Source organism: Mobula birostris, chromosome 14, assembly GCF_030028105.1.
Source record: "Mobula birostris isolate sMobBir1 chromosome 14, sMobBir1.hap1, whole genome shotgun sequence".
Classification (NCBI taxonomy): domain Eukaryota; kingdom Metazoa; phylum Chordata; class Chondrichthyes; order Myliobatiformes; family Myliobatidae; genus Mobula; species Mobula birostris.
The window spans coordinates 515866-541719 of NC_092383.1; the positions used below are offsets into that span (position 1 = coordinate 515866).

Sequence of the window (25854 nt, forward strand, 5' to 3'; positions counted from 1 at the left end):
CCCAGTTGGTCTTTAAGAGGACAGTCTCTAGCTAGTTGCCCTTTTACTGTTAACAACATTGACAAACTTGTTGAGATTATCTTTAACTCTGTGTGTGCCAAATTCTCTCATACCCTCATTTTGCTTTCCTGATTTCACTCTTATGCCTATTTTTCAGCTTTTTATTTTCGTTGAATATTCTCTTGTACCCAATTGCCTAAACACAATGTGTGCTTCCTTCTTTCCTCCCTTCCCAGAACCTCAATACCTCCTGTTAGCCAGGATAGACTGGGTACGTCTACCATTCACCCTAGCAGGAACATGCTACCACTGGACTATCGATACAGCCCTTTTGTTAACTGTTCCTTTGCCTTTAAGCAGAGTTTCCCAGTCATCCCCAACTAGATCCTGCCTAATGCCCTCAAAGTATGTGCTCCATGACTGTCCCACCAAAGTCTCTTTGCCCCCTCCTTATGCTCACATTTACACTCAGGTTTATGTCATTGGCATATTTTGAAATTGTAATATTTAGTTCCCTTAACCAAACCATTGGTGCCTGACTGCCCAAGCAATGATCTTTGCTACACCCATAGGTCACAGCCCACTAAGCTGGTAAGGGCCCATTTATTCCTGAACTATCTGTCCTCTATCCATATTGTCTACAGTATTTTCGACACTTCCTGCACTGGACCCCAACTAAAACCTTTGGAAAATCCACCTCATCTTACTTTGCTGAATACATCACCAATGTGCTCTGGTAGGTTTGTCAAACATTGGGTTTCTTTTACAGATATAAAACTATAAATACATTGGTTTATTATTGTCACATGTACTGAGGTATAGTGAAAAATTTAATTTCACGTCACCCATACAGATAATTTCAATATAACAGTTCATTGACAAAGTACAAAGGAAAAATTTCTCCGTACCGTTACAGAGAAGTGCAGTGCCGGCAGACAATCAGGTGCAAGGCCATAACAAGGTAGATTGTGAGGTCAAGAGCCCATCTTATCATACTAGGGGACTATTCAATTGTCTTAGAAAAGCAGGACAGAAACTATCCTTGAGCTTGGTGATATGTGCTTTCAGGCTTTTGTATCTTCTGCCCCGTGGGAGAGGGAAGGGGACAAGGGAAAATATCTAGGATGGGTGGGGTCTTCGATTACGTTGGCTGTTTTACAGAGGCAGCGAGAAGTGTAGACTGAGTTCATGGAGGGGAGGCTGGTTTCTCTGATGTACTGACTTTCTGCAGTTCCTTATGGTCATGACAGAGCAGTTTCTGTACTGTGTTGACTCTGTCCAATCATGTATTATTTCTAAATGGCTTGTTGTCACATTCTTTCTCATAGATTCAAACAATTTCTCAACCACCAAGGCCATTGCTTGGACCCCATTTATTCATATTCTATTGCAATAACTTGGTTGATGTATGAAGTTTGGACTACACTCACAGCAGTTTAATAGAATGAGAGATTATCTTGTTGAAACTGTAACATTTTGAGAGAAAAGTTGTCTTGGTGGATACCGGGGTATGTTTCCCCATGTGAAGGGGTCTAAAGCTTGGGGCTGCACACAAAATGCTGGAGGAACTCAGCAGGCCAGGCAGTATCTATGGAAAAGAGTACAGTCAACGTTTCAGGCTGAAACCCTTCAGCAGGACTGGAGAAAAAAAGTTGAGGAGTAGATTTAAAAGGTAGGGAGAGGGGAGTGAAAAACACAAGGTGATAGGTGAAACCTGAAGGGGGAGGGATGATGCAAAGAGCTGGGAAGTTGATTGGTGAAAGAGACAGAAGGCCATGGAAAAAAGAAAAGGGGGGGGGGAAGCACCAAAGGGAGGTGATGGGTGGGCAAGGAGATAAGGTGAGAGTGGGAAAAGGGAATGGGAAATGGTGAAGGAGAGGGTGGAGGATTAGATTAGATTATGAGGACACTCAGTCCTCGTTTATTGTCATTTAGAAATACATGCATTAAAAAATGATACAATGTTCCTCCAGAGTGATATCACAAAAAAAACAGGACAAACCAAAGAATAACACTGACAAGACCACATATTATAACATATAGTTACAGCAGTGCAAAGCAATACCATAATTCGATAAAGAGCAGACCATGGGAACAGTAAAAAAAAGTCTCATAGTTCCGATCGACTCCCAATAGTCCCCGATAGCAGGTGACAGAAGGGAGAAACTCTCTCTGCCATAAACCTCCAGGCACCGACAACTGCCAATGCATTGGAAGCACCCGACCACAACCAACCCTGAGTCCGTCCGAAAACTTCGAACCTCCGACCAGCCCTTCGACACCGAGCACTGAGCACCATCTCTGCCGAGCGCTTCAACTCCGTCCCAGCTGCTGAACAACAAGCAAAGCAGAGGATTCGGGGCTTTCCCCTCCGGAGATTCAGGATCACACAGTAATAGCGGCAGCGAAAAAGGCATTTCAGAAGTTTCTCCAGGTGTTCCTCCGTTTTTTCAAGTCTGTCTCCATCAAATCAGGATTGTGCACGGCATCCTACTTGACAGATTACAGATATCATTCACCGGAGTGGCCGCGCAAGCTGCGTCGTGCCGCCATCTTCTCCTCCTCCAAAGGATGGGGGTCATTACCGGAAGTTTGAGAAATTGATGCCATCAGATTGGACGCCACCCAGACGGAATATGAGGCGTTGTTTGTCCAACCTAAGTGTGGCCTCATCACGACAGTGGAAGGGGCCATGGATAGACATATTGGAATCGGAATTAAAATGGGCGGCCACTGGGAGATCCTGCTTTTTCTGGCGGATGGAGCGTAGGTGCTCAGCGAGTGGTCTCCCAATCGATGTCAGATCTCACCGATATACGAGAGGTCACACTGGGAGCACCAGACACAGTATATGACCCCAACAGACTCACAGGTGAAGTGTCGCCTCACCTGGAAGGACTGTTTGGGGCCCTGAATGTTAGTGAGGGAGGTGGTGTAGGGGCAGGTGTAGCATTTGTTCTGCTTGCAAGGGTAAGTGTCAGGAGGAAGATCAGTGTGGAGGGACAGATGTACAAGGGAGTCATGTAAAGAGCGATCCCTGCGGAAAGCAGAAAGTTGGGGGGGGGGGAGAGATATGTGTTTGGTGGTGGGATCCCATTGGAGATGGCGGAGATTTTGGAGAATTACGTGCTGGACACAGAGGCTGGTGGGGTGGTAGGTGAGGACAAGAGGAACCCTATCCCTGGTAGGGTGGAGGAAGGATAGGGTGAGAGCAGACAAGCGTGAAATTAAAGAGATGCGGTTGCGAGCAGCGTTGATGGTGGAGGAAGGGAAGCCCCTTTCTTTGAAAAAGGAGGACATCTCCTTTTTTCTGGAATGAAAATCCTCAACCTGAGAACAGATGTGGCCGGAGGAAATGAGAGAAGGGGATGGCATTTTTACATGTTAACAGGATGGGAAGAGATATAGTCCAGGTAGCTGTGAGAGTCCGTGGGTTTATAATAGTCATCAGTGGATAAGCTGTCTCCAAAGATAGAGACAGTGAGATCAAGAAAGGGAAGGGAGGTGTTGGAAATGGACCAGGTAAATTTGACGGCAAGGTGGAAGTTGGGGGCAAAGTGGATGAAGTTGACGAGTTCAGCACAGCTGCAAGAAGCAGCACTAATGTAGTCATCGACGTAGCATAGGAAAAGTGTGGGATGGTCACCAGTGTAGGCTTAGAACATAGACTGTTCCATGTAGGCGACAGGCAGGCATAGTTAGGACCCATGTGGGTGCCCATAGCTGTACCTTCCGTTTGAGGGAAATGAGAGGAGCCAAAGCAGAAAATATTTAGAGTGAGGACATTCTGCTAGACGGAGGAAAAGGTTGGAGGAACAACACCTCATATTCTGTCTGGGTAGCCTCCAACCTGATGGCATGAACTTCTGGTAATGCCTCCCACCCCACTATCCTTCAACATTCCCCATTTCCTTTCCCCTCTCTCACCTTATCTCTTTGCCGCCCATCACCCCCCTCTGGTACTCCTCCCCCCTTTTCTTTCTTTCATGGCCTTCTGTCTCTTTCACCAATCAAACTCCCAGCTCTTTACTTCATCCTCCCCCACCAGGTTTCACCCATCACCTTGTGTTTCTCTCTCCCCTCCCCCCACCTTTTAAATCTACTCCTCGGCTTTTCTCCCCCCAGTCGTGCCGAAGGGGTTTGGCCCGAAATGTCAACTGTACTTTCTTTCCTCAGATGCTGCCTGGCCTGCTGAGTTCCTGCAGTGTTTTGTGTCTGTTGCTCGGATTTCCAGCATCTGCGGAATTCCTTGTTTGTGATAAAACTAGGGGCTACCCATTTACAGTGGGAATGAGCAGGAACAAAGCAGTGAAAATTTGAAATTCTGTTCCCCAAGAGCTATGGAGGCAAAGCACTGGCAGAGATTGTCAGACAGTTAAACTACGAGGAAGTCAGGGGATATGAGATGAGTACAGGAAAGTGGTGTTTGGCTCATCTGTGATTTTACTGGACGGTGAGACATGTTTGATTTGCCTACTCCTGCTGCTGTTTCCTGTTCATAGGAGAAATACTTTCCTCAACCTGAACATAGTCCTGAGCCGCTTCCTTAATTGGACTACGTTCTGTCTGCATTCTCAGGTTGCTATCTGAGGAGTGGCTTTGCTGAAGGTCATATGTCATCAAGTAGCTAAATATACAGCAGGCAGGCAAACTGCCTGAGCTGGTGGGAGAGAAAGGCAAAGAGCGGGGAGCGGACAGAACATGGTTTAAAGAACAGTCTGGGATACTTATCTCTGAACAGGTACAAATGCTGAGCCACTTAGGCTTTCTGTCATTCAGTCTGAAAAGCAATCCGTCATTTGAGAAGAACAGCTGCAGCTTAATTCTAGACACGTCCCCCAATGTTCAGTTTCTAATGCCATGCCATCGTTAGATTTTGAGATCATTTTCTGTTAACAGAATGTTACCTTCTTTAACAAAGGCTTCTGAATATTCTTGCCCTCCCGGTGTGAATGGTGGATTGAGCAGATCCTCAAATCTTTCCCTCCCTCCACCTGGTAATCTCTTGCTGGGACAGAGCTCAGATTTCTGTTTCAGAAATCTTGTGTCAGCTGTGAATCATATGGCCTGTCTACAGTAACCAGTGGAGAGTGGGGAAAGCCTCAGTGCTGGGGATGGGAATTTGGTTCACCTGTTCTTCCAGTTTGGAGGGCTTTGGGGAGAGAGCATCAGTACAACTTTTCCAATGTTCTGGCACCTCAATTATTTCAATACGCACACATACACAGTCTGCATATCCTGTGAATTAATTTGAGGGATTTTTTTCAGCACCAGAATGTTGAATGCTTGAAGTAATCTTTTGAGAATTTATTAGTGATAATGAGATGTAAACACTGTCAAGAACAGGACAACTGGTAGATGTGGATTTGTTTCTGAACTTCTCTGTTTCTATTTCCCAGCTTCTATGGGACCGCAGGGAAGTGAATTCAGGATGAAGCTCCTGTCTATGTAGAGAAGATGGAGAGCCAGGAAGCAGCAGATGAAGCCAGCGTTCTGGACTCAAAAACTGATAGTTCCTCAAAGCAGCACACAGGCGAGGGAGCTCCACTCTCCCAAGGTGCAGAGGTTGGAGGAATTGCAGAGGGGGCAGAACCTGAAGGGTTCCAGTTCTATCACATGGACCTCTATGAACCCAGGGGACGCTTGGAGATTTTTTCAGACAAACAGTCAGAAGCTGGAGCAGATGATTATCATCCGTCAGCCCTGCAGGATGCAGCAGCAGGCGACCCTTGTAATCAGGAGGGGCCAAAGGCAGAGCTGCTAAGCTTTGGTAGCTACCGAGGGGACTATGGCTGCTCGCCTTCTCCAGAAGCAGAGTTTGGTACTCGTCAGAAGTTTATAGAATTTTCCAACAATTTCCCTGTGGATAAACAGTTTGATCCGTTCCAGCAAATTGTCGATTATTCAGAAAGTGCGAGTCAGTACAGTGAAGGGCTGCTCAGCCCAGGGTCAGAACCAAGCGGTCTTGAAGAATCTGAGGCAGAGATTGTCACGGCCCAGTGTGGAGAACATGTGGCAGAAAGGGTCAGAGCTCTCAGAACACTCAGAAACACAGAGTCAGACGACGAGGAGATTGTCCAGGACTCGGTCCCTGACATTTATTGTCGGTCATGTGATGTCCCTATTCCCGCTTTTGAGAAGCTCTTTGGATTCCACAAACACCATAGCGTGATGCCATTAGCAGAAGGTGCATCAGTTGCCAAGGTATGCATGACAAAAACGTACCACGGTGCTGAGGATCTGTGACTGCTCAGTTGCTGAGGTTATCATTGATAAGGTTTCCTGTAGCTCTCCCAATTGGAAAGGGGTGGTAAGCAGCAGTCCATGAGCTGTAGCTTTTGGATAGGAATCCATCTGCTAACCTGGCTACAAAACATCTGAGTGGTGCGATGAAATACTCTGCTTTGTGCTGGATGAGTGGAGGACAAAGTGGCCACTATCCAGAGACAGGCTTATTATCACTGTTGTACTTGTCGTGAAATTTGTTGTTTTGCTGTGGCAACACAATGTAAGGATATAAAATTACTATAAACCGCAAAATAAATAAATAGTACAAAGAAAATGATAACAAGGTAGTGTTTATGGGTTCATGGTCTATTCAGAAATGTGAGGTAGAGGGGAACAAACTATTCTAGAATTATTGACACAAACGCAAGGAAACCTGCAGATGCTGGAAATTCAAGCAACACACACAAAATGCTGGTGAACGCAGCAGGCCAGGCAGCATCTCTAGGAAGAGGTACAGTCGATGTTTTGGGTCGAGACCCTTCGTCGGGATTAACGGAACAGGGAGATAGTAAGAGATTTGAAAGTGGGTGGGGGAGAGGGAGACCTGAAATGATAGGAGAAGACAGGAGGGGGAGGAATGAAGCTAAGAGCTGGGAAGTTGATTGGCAAAAGGGATACAAGGCTGGAGAAGGGGGAGTATCATGGGACGGAAGGCCTTGGAAGAAAGAAAGGGGGAAGGGAGCACCAGAGGAGGATGGAGAACAGGGATGGGATAAGAAGGGGAGGAGGGGCATTAACGGAAGTTAGAGAAGTCAATGTTCATGCCATCAGGTTGGAGGCTACCCAGACGGAATATAAGGTGTTGTTCCTCCAACTTGAGTGTGGCTTTATCTCGACAGTAGAGGAGGCCATGGATTGACATATCAGAATGGGAATGGGACATGGAATTAAAAAGTGTGGCCACTGGGAGATCTTGCTTCCTCTGGTGCACAGAGCACAGGTGCTCAGCGAAGTGGTCTCCCAGAATGCGTCGGGTCTCGCCAATATATAGAAGGCCACACTGGGTGCACCGGACACAGTATATCACCCCAGCAGACTCACAGGTGAAGTGTCGCCTCACCTGGAAGAACTGTCTGGGGCCCTGAATGGTGGTGAGGGAGGAAGTGTAAGGGCATGTGTAGCACTTGTTCTGCTTACAAGGACAAGTGCCGGGAGGGAGATTAGTGGGGAGGGATGGGGGGGACGAATGGACAAGGGAGTCGCGTAGGGAGCGATCCCTGCGGAAAGCGGGGTGGGGGGGAGGGAACGATGTGCTTAGTGGTGGGATCCCGTTGGAGGTGGCGGAAGTTACGAAGAATTATATGTTGGACCTGGAGGCTGGTGGGGTGGTAGGTGAGGACAAGGGGAACCCTATTCCTAGTGGGGTGGCGGGAGGATGGGGTGAGAGCAGATGTGCGTGAAATGGGGGAGATGCGTTTGAGAGCAGAGTTAATGGTGGAGGAAGGGAAGCCCCTTTCTTTAAAAATAGAGGACATCTCCTTCGATCTGGAATGAAAAGCCTCATCCTGAGAGCAGATGCGGCGGAGACAGAGGAATTGAGAGGAGGGGATGGCATTTTTACAAGTAACAGGGTGGGAAGAGGAATAGTCCAGATAGCTGTGAGAGTCCGTAGGCTTATAGATATCAGTAGATAAGCTGTCTCCAGAGATAGAGACAAAAAGATCAAGGAAGGGGAGGCAGGTGTCAGAAATGGACCAGGTAAATTTGAGGGCAGGGTGGAAATTGGAGGCAAATTTGATGAAGTCAACGAGCTCAGCAGTGCCAATGCATTTTTCGATGTAGCAAAGGAAACGTGGGGGACAGATACCAGTATAGGCTTGGAACATGGACTGTTCCACAAAGCCAACAAAAAGGCAGGCATAGCTGGGACCCATACGGGTGCCCATGGCTACACCTTTAGTTTGGAGGAAGTGGGAGGAGCCAAAGGAGAGATTATTAAGACTAAGGACCAATTCCACTAGATGGAGGAGAGTGGTGGTAGACAGGAACTGGTTGGGTCTGGAATCCAAAAAGAAGTGGAGAGCTTTGAAACCTTCCTGGTGGGGAATTGAGGTATATAGGGACTGGACATCCATGGTGAAAATAGACGACGAGGGCCAGAGAACTTGAAATCATTGAAAAGATCCAGAGCATGAGAAGTGTTATGAACATAGGTGGGAAGGGATTGAACAAGGGGGGATAAAACAGTGATGAGGTATGCAGAAAAGAGTTCGGTGGGGCAGGAGCAAGCTGAGACAATAGGTCTACCCGGACAGGCAGGTTTGTGGATCTTGGGTAGGAAGTAGAAACGGGAAGTGTGGGGTGTGGGAACAAATCTCTTACTATCTCTTTTTTCTGTTAGTCTTGACGAAGGGTCTCGACCCGAAATGTCGACTGTACTTCTTCCTATAGATGCGGCCTGGCCTGCTGCGTTCCACCAGCATTTTGTGTGTGCTGCTAGAATTATTGAGTGTGGGTCTTCAGGCTCCTGTACCTCCTCCCTGATGGTATTAATGAGAAGAGGGCATGTCCTGGGAGATCAGGGCCATTGCTTCCTGTTCCTGAATTTCACGATCAATTCCTTGGTTGCGCTGATGTTGAGTGTGAGGTTTTCGTGATGCCACTCAACTGGCCAATCTATCTCAGTCCTGTAAATATTCATTTACTCCTGTTCTGGCTGAAGTGTGTGGCTTCCACAAAATCTGATGTTATACTCACCCAGCATCTACCAAACTCTGGAAAGATAAAGAGGAGGTTTAAAAAGTGAGGGAATATTCAAAGCTGTAAAGATATGTATGCTAAAAGTTGGCTTTGGCTGGGATGTTCAATTAGAGGAAGTAAATGAAAGCTGTGGAGGTAGTGCAGAGAGGGGCTTGCCAGAGTGTACCAGAGTGGCTGCAAGGGTGAAAGTTTAGAGATAAGTGAAAAGGCCAGGGAAACTGTTCTTCTTCTGGCCGTGAATCCTAAAAGTAGTTACAATAGACATGAATGGTTAGGCAGAGGAAGAGAGTTTCCCAGTGCTTAAAGGTTCACTAATGTGAGGCCACAGACAAAAATGATCATCAGAAGGACCAGACACTTCAAAAGAGGCGTGTGGTTGTGATGGGCTCGCTGAGCACCATGTGACCCCTGAGGGATGTGTGACCCCTGACTTGCTGAGCAGCATGTGACCCCTGACTCACTGAGCACCGTGTGACCCCTGAGGGATGTGTGACCCCTGACTCACTGATCACTGTGTGACCCCTGACTCGCTGAGCAGCGTGTGACCCCTGACTCACTGAGCACCGTGTGACCCCTGACTCGCTGAGCAGCGTGTGACCCCTGAGGGATGTGTGACCCCTGACTCACTGATCACTGTGTGACCCCTGACTCACCGATCACTGTGTGACCCCTGACTCGCTGAGCATCGTGTGACTCCTGACTCGCTGAGCACCGTGTGACTCCTGAGGGATGTGTGACCCCTGACTCACTGATCACTGTGTGACCCCTGACTCGCTGAGCAGCGTGTGACCCCTGACTCACTGATCACTGTGTGACCCCTGACTCGCTGAGCAGCGTGTGACCCCTGACTCACTGAGCACCGTGTGAACCCTGACTCGCTGAGCAGCGTGTGACCCCTGACTCACTGAGCACCGTGTGACCCCTGACGGATGTGTGACCCCTGACTCGCTGAGCACCGTGTGACCCCTGAGGGATGTGTGACCCCTGACTCACTGATCACTGTGTGACCCCTGACTCGCTGAGCAGCGTGTGACCCCTGACTCACTGAGCACCGTGTGACCCCTGAGGGATGTGTGACCCCTGACTCACTGATCACTGTGTGACCCCTGACTCGCTGAGCAGCGTGTGACCCCTGACTCACTGATCACTGTGTGACCCCTGACTCGCTGAGCAGCGTGTGACCCCTGACTCACTGAGCACCGTGTGACCCCTGACTCGCTGAGCAGCGTGTGACCCCTGACTCACTGAGCACCGTGTGACCCCTGACGGATGTGTGACCCCTGACTCGCTGAGCACCGTGTGACCCCTGAGGGATGTGTGACCCCTGACTCACTGATCACCGTGTGACCCCTGACTCACCGATCACTGTGTGACCCCTGACTCGCTGAGCAGCGTGTGACCCCTGACTCACTGAGCACCGTGTGACCCCTGAGGGATGTGTGGCCCCTGACTCACTGATCACTGTGTGACCCCTGACTCACTGATCACTGTGTGACCCCTGACTCGCTGAGCAGCGTGTGACCCCTAACTCACTGAGCACTGTGTGACCCCTGACTCGCTGAGCACCGTGTGACTCCTGACTCGCTGAGCACCGTGTGACTCCTGAGGGATGTGTGACCCCTGACTCACTGATCACTGTGTGACCCCTGACCCACAGAGCAGCGTGTGACCCCTGTTTCCATCACTGAGGTTTCTATCCCTGACATTGTGCTTCTTCCCCAGCTTGAGTGTCAGAACAATCTGAAGAAACTGGAGAACCAGCTCATACAGATGAAGACATTTTCTAATCACCTGGAGGAAATCTTTGTCACTGTTGAAGTAAGTGCTTTTCTGTCCAGAGCCTGCTGAACAACGTCACCTACAACGGCCTCACTCTCCGCTTTGTTGTTGTACATAACAGGAAGGGCGCACTCACTCACTTAAAATGGACAGTAGAGATAACACAGGAAATTATAGGCATGTGAGCCTCACATCAGTGGTAGGGAAGCAAGTGAAGAGAATTCTCAGGGATGGGATTCGTTGACAATTGCTGAAGTATGGGCTCATTAGGGATAATCAGAATGGCTTTGTGTGGAGGAGGTTATGAATTGACTGATGTGACAAAGATGATTAATGAGAGTAAGGCAATGGATATTCTCTAAAAGTTCCTCATTGTAGGCTGATTAAGACTTATGGAATCCATGGTGAAGATTATTCAGAAGTAGAATCAGCTTTAACATCACTGACATATGTCATGAAACTTAAGAGATTAGGGCACATAAAATCCATAAAGACTTGGTAGATTGGATTCAAAATTGGCTTGGCTATAGAAGACAGATGATAGTGGTGAGGGTGTTATTCTGAATGCAGTTCTATGACCAGTGGTGTTCTGCATGGATTAGTGCCTGAACTCTGTTGGTTGCAGGTTGTTTGAGGAGGCTACCAAGAAGGCTGATGAAGGAAAGGAGGTGGATGATGTCTACATGAACCTTAGAAAGGCTTTTGACAAATTTCAGCATGGCGAGCGCTTTGTGCTCAAATGTGGTAGCCAATTGGATCCAACATTGGCTTAGTGGGAGAAGCTAGGGAGTGGTAGTAGATGGTTGTCTCTCTGACAGGAGGTCTGTGACATGGTGTGCCACAGATATTGGTGCTGGGTCTATATTAATGACAGAGGTGTTAATGTAGTAAACTGATTGGGTAAATTTGTGGACAACACCAAGATTGGTAGTGTAGGTGATAGTGAGGAAGGCTATCAAAGCTTGCAGTGAGATGTGGACCAGCCAGAAAAATGGGCTGAAAAATGACAGATGGACAAAAGAGAACAAACCAAGGTTTAGGAGTTCCACAGTGAACTGCAGGGCATTGAGGAGTGTGGGAGAACAAAGAATGTGGATCTATAATTCTTTGAAAGTGGCATCACAGTAGACAGGGTCATTAAGAGAGCTTTTGGCACATTGGCCTTCATAAATCAGAGTATAGAGTACGCGAGTTGGGAGGTTCTGTTGAAGTTGTATAAGACATTGGTGGGGTCTAATCTGGGGTAATGTGTGCCGTCTGGTCACCTATCTACAGGAAAGATGTCAATAACACAGGAAAGCGTGGTTGGTGAAAAAGGCAAGGGACTAAAGAGGAAGGAATCTGATAGGAGAAGAGAGTGGATCATAGGGAATAGGGAAGGAGGGGACACACGGGGAGGTGATAGGCAGGTGAAAAGTGTTAAGAGGCCAGCAAGGGGAATAGAAGAAGAGGGTGGGGGGAGGGAAACATCCTTTTACCAGAAGGAGAAATAAAAATCAGGTTGAAATATAAGGTGTTGCTCCTACACACCCTAAGGGTGGCCTCATCATGGCACAAGAGGAGATCATGCATCAACGTGTTGGAATGAGAATGGGATTGGAATTTAAATGTTTGACCACTGGGAGGGTCTGCTTTTGCCGGATGGAGCAGATATGCTTGACAAAGCGGTCCCCCAAGATGTCAATAAGATTGAAAGAGTACAGAAAAAAATTACAAGGATGTTGCTGGGGCTTGAGGATCTGAGTTATAAGGAAAGGTTGAATAGGTTAGGATTTTATTCCCTGGAGTGCAGGAGAATGAGGAGAGAATGAGATATACAAAATTATGAGGGATATAGTTAGGATGAATTCATGCAGGCTTTTCCCCTTCAGGTTGTGTAAGACTAGAACTAGAGGTCATAGGTCAAGGGTGAAAGGTGAAATATTTAAGGGGAATCATCTTCACTCAGAAGGTGGTGCAAATGTGGAATACTGAATGTGAAATACTGAAGCTTTTAGGTAGGAGGGGTAAATTTAATTCAGACAATGCAGGTTGTTCCAGCTTCTCCCCGCAGACTTCATTCATTCCACCAGTCACCTGGTAAACGAGCTTACAAATCCCTGACAACTTACCTCATGCCCTTTCCTTGGAGCTTGTCTGGAAGCCCTGCCTGATCTGTCCCACCGATGCAGACAGCCCTCCAGTAACTCTCTGAGCTGACCACCCATCGCCAGCAGCCCCAGCAGCTGCTCGGCCATAGGGGACTTCACAACTGAACCCAGTTCTGTCCCTGGCTGACACTTACTCTACAATCACTGCATAGCGACAAGGAAAAATCCCGCTCACCATCTGAATTGCTGATGTTGACAGGCTCAGAGACTCACACTTACTGACCATACTCAGAGTTCAATAAGGCATTAGCCAGGAACTTGGGAAGCAGACTGGGAGTGGCTGTTTCAAAAGGAAACGCACACCCGACATGTGGGAGCCGTTTAAAGGCCAGCCGGTTAGAATTCAGGAGCAGCATGTCCCTGTAAGGATGAAAGGACAACAGGATTCAACAAGACACATGATAAGTTCTGTAGCATTTTCAAGTTTCTCTGAAGCACAGCATCAGAGCCATGTCTTTTGTTTTACCCATTACTGTCCCACGGAGTGTGCTACTGAACACTAACTCATTTACTGTCTCAGCCAGTTCTGGCCTCAGACCTGAATAAAAATTCTGGCTATCTGCCTCATGTCTTTCTGATGGACTAATATCCTTCACCTTTCTTAAGACTAATTTGTGCTTGAACAACAGGCATGTGATGGAGGCTTCGGAGAGAGTGCATCAGAATGCTGCCCGGTCTGGAGGACATGGAGGAGGGGTCGGAGATGCTGGAGAGACGGGGTCTGAGAGGAGAGTCGGCAGAAGGTTATAAAATTATGTGAGGCATAGATAGAGTATACAGCCAGCATCTTTTATTCCCAGGATTGACATATCTAGTACTGGAAGGCTTGCATTTAAGATGAGGAGGTGGGGAAGTAGAAAGGTGATGTGTGGAGGCAGGTTATTTTTACGTAGGGAGTGGTGGATGTCTGCAGCACACTGCCAGAGGTGGGGCTAGATCCATAGGATTGAATTGCTCCTTAGATTGGCACATGAATACGCAGAGAAAGGAGGAGCATGGTCAATCTGCAGCTAAAAGGGAGAGGATGAGTTAGGAGTCATTGGCTTAATGAGTTCAGTATAACATGGTCGGCCAAAGGGCCTGTGCCTGTGATATACAGTTATGTGTTCACAGGAGATCATTGGTAAGCAGGAACACGTGTATGTTGTGTGTTCACAGAAGATCATTGGTAAACAGGAACATGTGTATGTTGTGTGTTCACAGGAGAACATTGGTAAACAGGAACACGTGTATGTCGTGTGTTCACAGGAGACCATTGGTAAACAGGAACACGTGTATGTTGTGTGTTCACAGGAGACCATTGGTAAACAGGAACACGTGTATGTTGTGTGTTCACAGGAGACCATTGGTAAACAGGAACACGTGTACGTTGTATGTTCACAGGAGAACATTGGTAAACAGGAACACGTGTATGTTGTGTGTTCACAGGAGATCATTGGTAAACAGGAACACGTGTATGTTGTATGTTCACAGGAGAACATTGGTAAACAGGAACACGTGTATGTTGTGTGTTCACAGGAGAACATTGGTAAACAGGAACACGTGTATGTTGTGTGTTCACAGGAGAACATTGGTAAACAGGAACACTACCTTGAGCTGCAGTATGATGATTTGATGCAGTGCTTGGTTCAGCGTTTTGAGGACAGGAGCCAGGGTCTGCAAGAGCAGAAGAACCTGAAACTCGAGAAGTTGTACGATTTGCTGGTGAGCTGTGGTCACAGCATGGATGGCTACAAGCAGCTGATGGAATCCATTAATATGCTGTTCCAAACCGAAGACAAGCAATCCTTCCTGAAGGTGACCTCACAGATAGTTCTGTACCCTCATTATTTATTTATAGACCCTCACTCTGGCTTCCCGACCTTCCCATTCTCACTTGGGTATTTTCCCAGCATTTCCAGTGGGTGCTCTGGAATTCCAACTGTGTCATTCTCCCTCAGGATGGGAATACAAACATGCTCGGCTGTCCAAGCCAACTCATCAGATGATAGTTTATCTGAAAGTAACTCCGTGCTCCTGGCTTTCACTTTCCTGCTTCTTCTCTACCTGTGCTTTCACTGCTCTTTGACAAAGGAAGTTCCAGGGACTTGTCCCTCTGAGGAACAATATTTTACCTCAGCTCTGTCTTAACCCCATGAGCCCTTACCTTAAAGCATCTGATTCCTAATTCTGACTTCTCCACAAGAGAGATAGTCCTCCCCACATCCACCCCGTTCAACCAAATCTCTTCTTGCTCTTCTAAATTCCGGTGGATATAGGCCTACCCCGTCTGACCTGTCTACATAAGAAATTAAGACCATAAGACCAAGTACTTCTGCAGCCTGTCTGATTCCTCAACGCTACCTGCCCCTTCTCCTATCTTTGTATCATTCACAAACTTGACCACAAAGCCATCAATTCTGTCATCCAAGTCATTGACATATAACATAAAATGACGCAGTCTCAATACAGGCCCCTGTAGAACACTACTGTTCACTGGCATTCAACCAGAAAAGGTTCCTTTTACTCCCACTCTTTGCATCCTGCCAATCAGCCACTGCTTTATCCATTCTAGTATCTTCCCTATAATACCATGGGCTCTTAACTTGTTAAGCAGCCTCAGGTGTGGCATTATGTCAAAGGCCTTCTGAAAATCCAAGTATACAACATCAACCAATTCTCCTTTGTCTATTCCACTTGGTTTTTCTTCAAATAATTCCAACAGATTTGTCAGGCAAGATTTTCCCTCAAGGAAACCATGCTAACTTCGGTCTATTTTATCATGTGCGTCCAAGTACCCTGAAACCACAACAATTGGCATCATCATCTTCCCAACCACTGGGGTGAGACTAATTGACCTATAATTTCCTTTCTTCTGCCTCTCTCCCTTTTTGAAAAGTGGAGTGGCATTTGCAATTTTCCAGACCTTCAGAACCATTCCTGAATCTAGTGATTCTTGAAAGATCATTACTAATGCCTGCTCAATCTCCAGCCACCTCTTCTCAGAACCCTGGGGTGTACACCATCTGGTCCAGGTGACTTATCCACTGTCAGACCTTTCAGTTTCCCAAGCACCTTCTCCCTCGTAATGGAAACTTCACTCACTGCTGCCTACTGACACCCTCGAACTTGCAGCATCCTGCTAGTGTCTTCCACAGTGAAGACTGATGCAAAATACTTATTCAGTTCATCCACCTTTTCCTTGTCCTCCATTACTACCTCTCCAGCATTATTTTCCAGTGGCAAGATATCTACTCTCACATCTCTTTTACACTCTATATGTCTGAAGAAACTTTTGATATTCTCTTTAATATTATTGGCTAGCTTGCCTTCCTATTCCATCTTTTCCTTCTTTATGACTTTTTTAAAATTTGCCTTCCATTAGTTTTTAAAAATTTCGCAATCCAGTAACCTCCCACGAACTTTTGCTGTATTGTATGCCCTGTCTTTGGCTTTATGTTGACTTTGACTCCTCTTGTCCTGCACCTTCTGAATTGCCCCCAGAAACTCCAGCCACTGCTGTTCTACTAGTGTTCCCTTCCAAACAATTTTGGTCAGCTCCTCACTCATGCTTCTGTAATTCCCTTTACTTCAGTGTAATACTAGTATATCTGACTTAGCTTCTCCTTCTCAAAATGTGGTGTGAATTCTAACATATTATGATCCTTTGCCCCTGTGGTTCCTTTACTTTAAGTTCTATAATCAATTCCAGTTCATTGCACAACACCCATCCAGAATCGCTGATCCACTAGTGGCCTCAACCACAAGCTGGTCCAGAAAGTCATCTTGTAGGCACTCTACAAAGTACCCCCTCTGGAGATCCAGCACCAATGTGATCTTCCCAATCGATCTGCATACTGAAATCCCACATGACTATTGTAATATTGCCCTTTTGGCATGCATTTTCTATCTCCCATTGTAATCTGTAGACCACACCTTTGCTCCTGTTTGAAGGTCTGTATGTAACCTCCATCAGGGTCTTTTCCCCTTGCAGTTTATCAGCTCTACAACAATTCTACACCTTCTGACCCCATGTCCCCTCTTTCTAAGGAATTGATTTCACATTTTACCAACAGAGGCACCCCACCCCCTCTGCCTACCTGCAAATCTTTTTGATAGAATGCATATCCTTGGATGTTGAGCTCCAAGCTATAACCTTCTTTCAGCCATTATTCAGTGATGCCCACAACATCATACATGCCAATCTGTAACCGTACAAGTTAATCTACCTTATTTTGTATACTGGGTGTATTCAAATGTAACAACTTCAGTCCTGTTTTCAGCAGCCTTTTTGATTTTGTCCCTCTCTTACATTGCAACTCATTGCATTGACTGCAATTTTGTCCTATCAATAGCCTCTCCTTGCTAGCATTGTCACTACACACTGCTTCAGTTTGTAAATCAACTACCCTATCCTCAGCCTTATCACTGCAGTTCCCATAAATTAATTTAAACCCTCCCGAACAGCCCTAGCAAACCTACCACAAGGATATTGGACCCCTTGGGTTCAGGTGTAACTCAACCTTTTTGTACAGGTTGTGCCTTTCCCAGGGGAGATCGCAATGATCTAGAAATATGAACCCCTGCTGTATGCACCAGTTCCTTAGCCATGCGTTCATCTGCCACATCACCCTATTCTTACCCTCACTGGCACATGGCACGGGCAGCAATTCAGAGATTGTCAGCTTTTTAGCTAGCTCCCTAAAATCTCTCTTCAGGACCTCCTCACCTTTCCTACCTACGTCACTGGTGCCAATATGTATCATGACTTCTGGCTGTTCACCCTTGCCCTTGAGAATGCCATGGACATGATCCAGGACATCCCTGACCCTGGCACCTGGGAGGTAGCTTCCCATCCAGGTGTCTCGATTGCTTTCTCAGAATCTAATCTAACTGTGGAATCTTCTGTCACCACCGCAGTCCTCCTCACTTCTGAGCCACAGCACTTGACTGAGATCCAGTCACTGAGCCTCCACCTCCCCCCCTCCCCCAAGTAGATCGTCCCCCTCAACAGTATCCAAAGCGGTGTACAAATTATTGAGGGGAATGGCCACAGGGATAGTCTACAGTGGCAGCCCATTTGTCTTCCTTCTCCTGACAGTCACCCAAGTACCTGTCTCCTGCAACCTAGGGGTGCCTACCTCCCTGTAGCTCCAATCTATCTCCTCCCCATTCTCCTGTATGAGCCAAAGAACATCGAGCTGCAGCTCCTATTTCTTAACGCAGTCTCTGAGGAGCTGCAGCTCAGTGCAGATGTGGTTCTCCGGGAGATTGGAGGTCTCCCAGAATTCCCACATCCCACACACAGAACAAAACACCGCCCCTGGAGCCATTCTTGCTGTACTACCTGTACCCTAACAGCCAAGGAATGAAGAATGAAGAAACTTCACATATACTTATCTCACCCAAATCTGATAAGCAAGGCTACTCCGACAGTGGCCCACTCACACAGTGGCCACTCTGCCTGCCCTGCCTTAGTTTTACTCGCCCTTTCTAATGAATCCCATTCACTGATTGCATGCTGCCCAACCCTGAAAACTGTTGCGAAGTGCAGCCTTTTTAAATCCTCTGCCGAGAACCTGTGAAATTGCTTCTTCTGCTTGTGTTCCTGTTCACTGATTAGGTGCAGTCCAACTCAGAAAATTGCTGCGAGAGCTGCCTGTTTTTAATCTTTGCCACTTCCGCTCGTGCTCCCGCTCACTGATTGGGCACAGTTCAACTCATCTAATGAACCTTCCAATGCACTCACAGTCTTGTGAAGATCACCCCCACTCTAGCTGCAGCAAACCAGAGTGTCACTGGCAGATGTCAGAAGATCACATTGTGCATTGGGAAGATGAAGTGAATAATTTGATAGACTCAGCAAAGTACCTCATTTTTAAAGAATTTCTTTTACCCTGCTAAGAGTCAGACATCCTGAGCTACTAATGAATCTTCTTATTTCTTATCAACAGAGTGGACAGACAATGCTGACCAGGTAACTTCAGAACGGACCCATGTCAACATTGGAATGCTGCACTGTGTCTGTGTTAGCATTGGAATGCCTCATTGTAGGTGTAGTAAAACAGTTAATGAGTGACTATACAGTGTTTGTGTGTTGATGTGATTTTACACTGGAAGAACTCACTGCCTGTGTATGAACAATGGCCCTATATGGGGTTTGTGTTGGATTTGTGCTATCGGTCCTAGCTGCTGCCACTGACTACTACTAGAAAGAGCATGAAGTGTGCTGGAGGAATATCCGCTGCAGCTGGTGTCGTGGCTGCCCAGTCCTGCACCCATCCTGTCTACCTGAGATGGCCCCTCACTTCTAGACTTGGCCTGACTCGCAACACCCATTGCCTCAGTCTCACTGCTTCTTCTGTCACCCACAGACTGGAGGACTTTCTCCAAGAGGATTTGAATCCAGAGTTTCCAACAACCCTTGAATTTGAGAATTTTCCAACAGATATGGGTGAGGTGCAACGATTAATGGACTCGATCAGCAGTATCCCGGGTATGTAAGCAACTGATACATGCAGGCACGCGCATTTTTATCTCTCTCCCTCACACATGTGTGCCCCTCTCTCTCTGTCTCTCTCTCTCTCACACGTGCCCTTCTGTCTCTGTCTGTCTCTCTCTCACACACACGCACCCGTCTCTGACTCTCCCTTTCACACACGTGCCCGTCTCTGTCTCTCTCTCTCTCACTCCTGTGTCTCTCTCACACACCCTCTGTCTGTGTCTCTCTCTCACTCTCACACACACGAGACAGAAAGCGCGGCGCAAGAGAGAGAGGGAGCGCGCACAAAAGAGAGAGGGTGCGCGCGAGAGGGAGAGGGATAAGAGGGTGCGCGCGAGGGGGAGAGAGAGCGCGCACGAGGGAGAGTGAAAGTATTTGTGAGAGTGAGTGACAGAGTAAGTGTGGGGGGAACGAGCGAGGGAGAGTGCGCCAGAGAAAGAGCGCGCGAGAGGGAGAGGGAGAATGTGTGTGTGAGAGAGAGAGGCGGAGAGGCTTGTGTGTGTGTGAGAGAAAGAAAGATACGTCACCGTATCAGTGGCGTGTCACACCTCTCAGTGTCTGTCTGTCTGTCTCTCTGTCTCATACACACACACACATCTCTCTCTCACACACAGCTCTCCATCACCCATACAGGTACACGGAACGACCTCATCCCACATACATACAATCGGCCCTCCTTATCCGTGAGGGATTGGTTCCGACACCCCTCGCGGATACCAAAAAATGTGGATGCTCAAGTCCCTTATTTAACCTGGCTCAATGCAGGTGGACTTTAGGACCCAGGGCAGCACAGGACCCGCTGCCCTCAATGTTTCTGTTCCGTTGACTTATAATACCTAATGCAATGTAAATAGTTGTTATACTGTATTGTTTAAGGAATAATGACAAAAAAAAATGTCTGTACATATTTAGTACAGATGCAACCATTGTAGCTCTTCTGGGAACGCCGATGCTGATTCTCCCGTGATCTTTAAGTTCTTGAGGCTGTAGTGCTTTACATAGCCAGCCATCCCTAGCAGTAACACTTCCACGAATTTCAGCTTCTTTCTGCTTTATTGTGCGAATGCTCCATTCGTTCTTACCGACCTTACGGCCCACTTCGGAATGCAACATGCCACTTTTCAAAGGATCTAATATTTCTAATTTCTCAGCGAGAGATAGCACTTTACGCTCCCCCTTAGCCTTTGAGGAATTGCTTTGACCAGGTAATTGCTTTTTAGGGGCCATTTTTTCACAGAAACAAAGTAGCGAACAATGCTTGAACAATGAGTGCTAGAGAGATCTTCAAGGTTTTCTCAATTCGCGGCTGGTTGAATTCACACATGCGGAACTCGCGCATAAGAAGGGCTGACTGTACGTACACTTACACACACACACAGAAATGTGTGTGAGATGGAAAAGATTAAGAGCAACATAGGCCACCCACAGCCAAAAAATGGAATCAGTTTAGATGGACATCTTACTCAGCACATACAAGTTAGGCTGACGGTTTGTTTTAGTGTTTGTAACCTTTTAACTCTGGCAAGTAAATGAAGTGTCAGCACTTCGGGACCAGTTACCATTATTCCATTAGTTTTAAAATAGTTACTAGAAATTTGCGTAACTTTTACTAAAACATAATGACTTTTACTAAAACCCAAGTAAAAATCCAGTAAGCCTAACATCTGCAGTAGATGTACCGTATCTGGAGAGATAGGCATTGAAAAGGATAGTCACATGGCTTTGTACGTGGAAGATCTGACTAAGTTTTTTGAAGAAGTAATCAAGAAGATTCAAGTTCAAGTTTATTGTCATTCAACAGTACATGTGTTTACTACCAAATGAAACAACGTTCCTCTGGACCAAGGTGCACAACACAGTACATATAACCTACACACAACACATAAGGTACTATCACCACAAATAAGTTAAGAAATAGTAAGATGCATTTATGACACAAGTCAAAAAGTAAAGGGGATAATGCTACAGGCATTTCATATGTGATGAGACCTGGATGGTGGCAGGAAGTTTAGTCGTCTGTTGGCCTGGGAAAAGAAGCTATTTCCCACCCTAACTGTACTTGTCCTAATGCTAAGATACCTCCTGTCTGATGGTAAGAGGTCAAAGAGATTGTTAGATGAATCATTGACATTGCAAAGGGTCCTGTGTATGCATTGCTCTTGGTAATGGTGGTAGAGGGACCCTAGTGATCCTCTCCGCAGTCCTTTGATAAGGTTCCTCATGGGAGGCTACCATGGAAAGTTAGATGACATGGGAACCAGGGAGTGCTTATTGGATGCACAACTGGCCTGATGGTAGGAAGCAGAGTGTGATGGTGGGACATTGTTTCTTGGACAGGGGGTTGATGACGAGTGATGTTTTTCAGGTTCATTGCTGATCCCATTACTGACTTTGGATATGGATGCACAACTGGCCTGATGGTAGGAAGCAGAGTGTGATGGTGGGACATTGTTTCTCAGACAGGGGGCCCATGACGAGTGGTGTTTCTCAGGGTCAGCACTGTTCATCAACAATATCAATGACGTGGAAGAGAACGTACAAGGCATGGTTAATAAGTATACGGATGACACTAAAATAGGTGGTGTTATTGACAGTGAAGAAAGGTTACTAGTATTTACAGAAAGATGTTAATCAGCTGAGGAATTGGTTGAGGAATGACAAATGGAGTTCAGTTCAGATAAGTGCAAGGTGTTGCATTTTGGGAAGACAAATGAGGTTAAGCTCTGTGACCCCTTTACCACCTCTGACTCCTAACACCAATCCAATTTTGGATCTGATCAACCAACTTTCCCCAGTCAACCTTCAGGACCAGCCTACCATACAGGACTTTGTCAAAACTTGCCAAAGTCCATGTAAATATCATCTACTGACCCACCCTCATCAACCTTTTCAAAAGGCTCAATCGAACTAGTGAGATATGATTTCCCATTCACAAAGCTATGCTGTCTATCCGTTATCAGTTCTCACCCTTCCAAATACTGGCAGATCCTGTCCTTGTACTCGTTGGAATTTAGAAGATTGAGGGGGGATCTGATTGAAACGTATAAGATCCTAAAGGGATTGGACAGGCTAGATGCAGGAAGATTGTTCCCGATGTTGGGGAAGTCCAGAATGAGGGGCCACAGTTTGAGGATAGAGGGGAAGCCTTTTAGGACCGAGATTAGGAAAAACTTCTTCACATAGAGAGTGGTGAATCTGTGGAATTCTCTGCCACAGGAAACAGTTGAGGCCAGTTCATTGGCTATATTTAAGAGGGAGTTATATATGGCCCTTGTGGCTATGGGGGTCAGGGGGTATGGAGGGAAGGCTGGGGCGGGGTTCTGAGTTGGATGATCAGCCATGATCATAATAAATGGCGGTGCAGGCTTGAAGGGCTGAATGGCCTACTCCTGCACCTATTTTCTATGTTTCTATGTTTCAGGGTCCTCTCCAGTAACTCTTCCACCACTGATGTTAGCCTCACTCATCTGTGGTTTTCTGCCTGTAATAAAGTCACAACATTAGCCATCTTCTACCATGGCCCCAACAATTTCTCCCTGGCTTTCCACAATGCCCTAGGGTGCACGAGTAGGTCCTGGCAATTTGTCCATCTGAATATACCTCAAGACTGGCAGCACCTCCACTGTTGCAATGTGGATATGTTCCATTACTCTAGCTGTCCTCTTTATCTGTGCCTCTATAAGAGTATAGGGGTGATATCAGAAGTCTTTTACACAGAGGGAGAGCGTTGAGTGCATGGAACCTCCTGCCAGGTGTGGTGCTACAGGCAGACACATCAGGGAGATTTAAGAGACACTTAGGAACTTAGATGATAGAAAAAGTGGAGAGTTATGTGAGAGGGAAGGGTTAGATTGATCTTGGAGTAGGTTAAAAGGTTGGTCCAATATGATGGGCTGAAGGGCCTGGACTGTTCTATGTTCAATGTCACTACTTATTCCCCTGATCTTCTCCACAGCAAATACAGATGAGAAATTAACTCCATCGCCATCTCCACACATTAGTCCTTTTGAGGTCCTATTTTTTCCATAGTTACTCCTTACTCTTAATGTTTGTAGGATCTCTTAAAATTCCCTTTTGCCTTAGCTGCCAAAGCAATGTCATGTCCTTTGTACCTTGCTAATTTCCCTCTGAACTGTGTTGCTGTATCTTATACACTCCAAGGGATTTGCTATGTGATAGCTGAGATTGTCCTGCTTCACCTGGAGTCCTGGGTTGGGGAAACAAACAAGTTCTGCTTTCCCAATCTAATAGAGTTGCCAAGTTCCACATCTGTGAGAATCTGATGCCTGGTGTGGTCTCAACAGGCTTACAAGGTGCAGCCACAGTGTTCATTTTGTGGAGAAGGTATTTCATCCCCTGTTGAAAATGTCACCCAGGGATGTGTGTCCAGTAAAAATTCTACTTGGTTTTAAGATTCATTGGGTGCAGTTGCATAATATGTGGCAGCTGCAGGAAGGGAAGAGTCAGGATGACTTGGATAACAAGTTACAGGGAACCAGTGTCCAACTACCCAATAATGCATTACAGGAAAAGAGTACTTGATCATAGGCTAACCAACTACATAGAGTGTATACTTATAACAGGGTCAGTAGGCTACGGGGAGAGTATACCTGTCACCTGGTTAAAAGATAACAGTAATTATCACCAGGTTAATAGTTACAGGAGAGAAAAACTATCAGTACATTAATGAATTATAATTTGCACATATCATCACTAGTTGAGTGTGTTATAGGAAAAGTGTGCTCATCAGCCGGTTGATGGGTTAAAGGGAGAGTGTTCTTGTCTGCAGGTGTGTGACAGTTGTGGTACATGTCTGCTGGATAATGAGTGACAGGGAATTTTCCTAACCCTGGGCTGTTGAGTTACAGGGAGTGTCTGATCATTTGATTGTGAAGCCGTGCTCTGACTGAGTCTGTATTCTTTGTGTAGTACCATCTGCCCCTTCAATGTGTCCTCAGTTACCTGACACAGCAACCTCCAGCTCAGTGAGAGTTCGCTGGAGCCTTTCAGCTGACGATACTGTGGAACATTACCGACTGTATTACAGAAAAGCAGGGGAGAACACACAAGATGAAGAGGCTGCAGGTTTGTATCAAGGGAGCTAGAGAAATGTGAGTTTTGCCAAGTGAATTCTGACCTATAGTGGGACTTTCAAAGAATGATTGTGTTCAACCATAAAACTCTGGAGGGGATTGAGAGGGTGACCCTGAGAGATGGGGGAAGGCAGAATAGATTTCAGGCTGAAACATCAGCAACCTTATATTCCAAGTGCTCATTCTGGGAGGGAGCTGAGGATGCAAAACGTTTATTCTTCTGTCCTTGTGTTAATCCACAGACTGGTCACTTTTCAGAACCAGGTTTAATATCATTGGTACATGTCATGAAATTCATGGTGTTGCATCAGCAGTACGTTACAATACAGAGAAAAAAAACAATGAATTACAGTAAGGAATACAGTGGATACTAAATAATTGGGTCATCGATTAATTAGGGCAGCCACTTATTTAGTTCAACTCTTAAACAACAAAACTAAAGGAGAAAATAGCCTGGATTCTTGTCATTTATTTAGGACACTATGCTACTTAATTGGGACAAGAAACAATTTCTGAATTCTTTCTAGCTTGCGTCAGTCACATGAACTTAGACCATAAGACATAGGAGCAGAATGAGGCCATTCAGCCCATTGTGACCTCTCCACCATTCCATCATGGCTGATCCCAGATCCCATTCAACCCCATACAGCTGCCCCCTCGCCATATCCTTAGATGCCAAACCAATAAGGAATCTATCAACTTTCACTTTGAATATACCCATGGACTTGGCCTCCACCGCATTCTGTGGCAGAGCATTCCACAGACTCACCACCCTTTGGCTGAAAAAAATCCTCCTTACTCCTGTTATAAAAGGTTGCCCCTCAGTTTTGAGGATGTGCCCTCCAGTTCTGGAAACCCCCACAATAGGAAACATCCTCTCCACGTGTGGGCATTAGACACTACAGCATGCTTAGAGCGAACAATTTTTAAGGAGTCAGTTGAGTGTGTTTGTGTTCAAAAAGCAGTGATTTTTGTCACTGATAGTTGATGAGAAATAGACAGGCAGGCAATTCAGAACCATCTTGCTCAGTGCTGGTTCAAACACTCAGGCTTGGAAATGCCAAAAGCAGCTGGGAATGAAAATGCAGCAATTTCACTATTTCAACAAATTAGCAACTTAGAAAGAATTTGAAGGCATCAACAATCATCTTAAATGTTGCAATGAAAATGAAGATTTGGAGGATGCAGTCTATGGCATTGTATTAGGTGTCTGCACTTTGTTCATTCACAGTCAATCAAAAGAACACCGCAGCATACACTTCCTCTGTTGATAATTATTAGGAACTAATACATTTTATAGAACTGTAGTATTATTGCTAGTGTACTAATGCCTGTCTGTCTAGGTACCATATCCGATGCGGAC

The 25854-nt window shown here is 46.3% G+C and overlaps 1 protein-coding gene across 2 annotated transcripts in view; it reads left to right on the forward strand.

Moving 5' to 3' along the window:
• Positions 1-4664: 4664 nt before the first annotated feature.
• LOC140209619 (fibronectin type III and SPRY domain-containing protein 2) overlaps positions 4665-25854 on the forward strand; it is a 47639-nt gene continuing 26449 nt past the window's right edge. The window contains exons 1-7 of one of the 2 annotated variants that reach the window (XM_072277891.1): positions 4665-4741; positions 5400-6204; positions 10711-10806; positions 14481-14714; positions 18851-18873; positions 19271-19392; positions 24328-24483. In XM_072277891.1, coding sequence (XP_072133992.1) covers positions 5458-6204; positions 10711-10806; positions 14481-14714; positions 18851-18873; positions 19271-19392; positions 24328-24483 — 1378 coding nt within the window. In that variant the 5' untranslated portion in view covers positions 4665-4741; positions 5400-5457. The remainder of the gene's footprint in view (positions 4742-5399; positions 6205-10710; positions 10807-14480; positions 14715-18850; positions 18874-19270; positions 19393-24327; positions 24484-25854) is intronic. The other variant, XM_072277892.1, reaches the window with a different exon arrangement.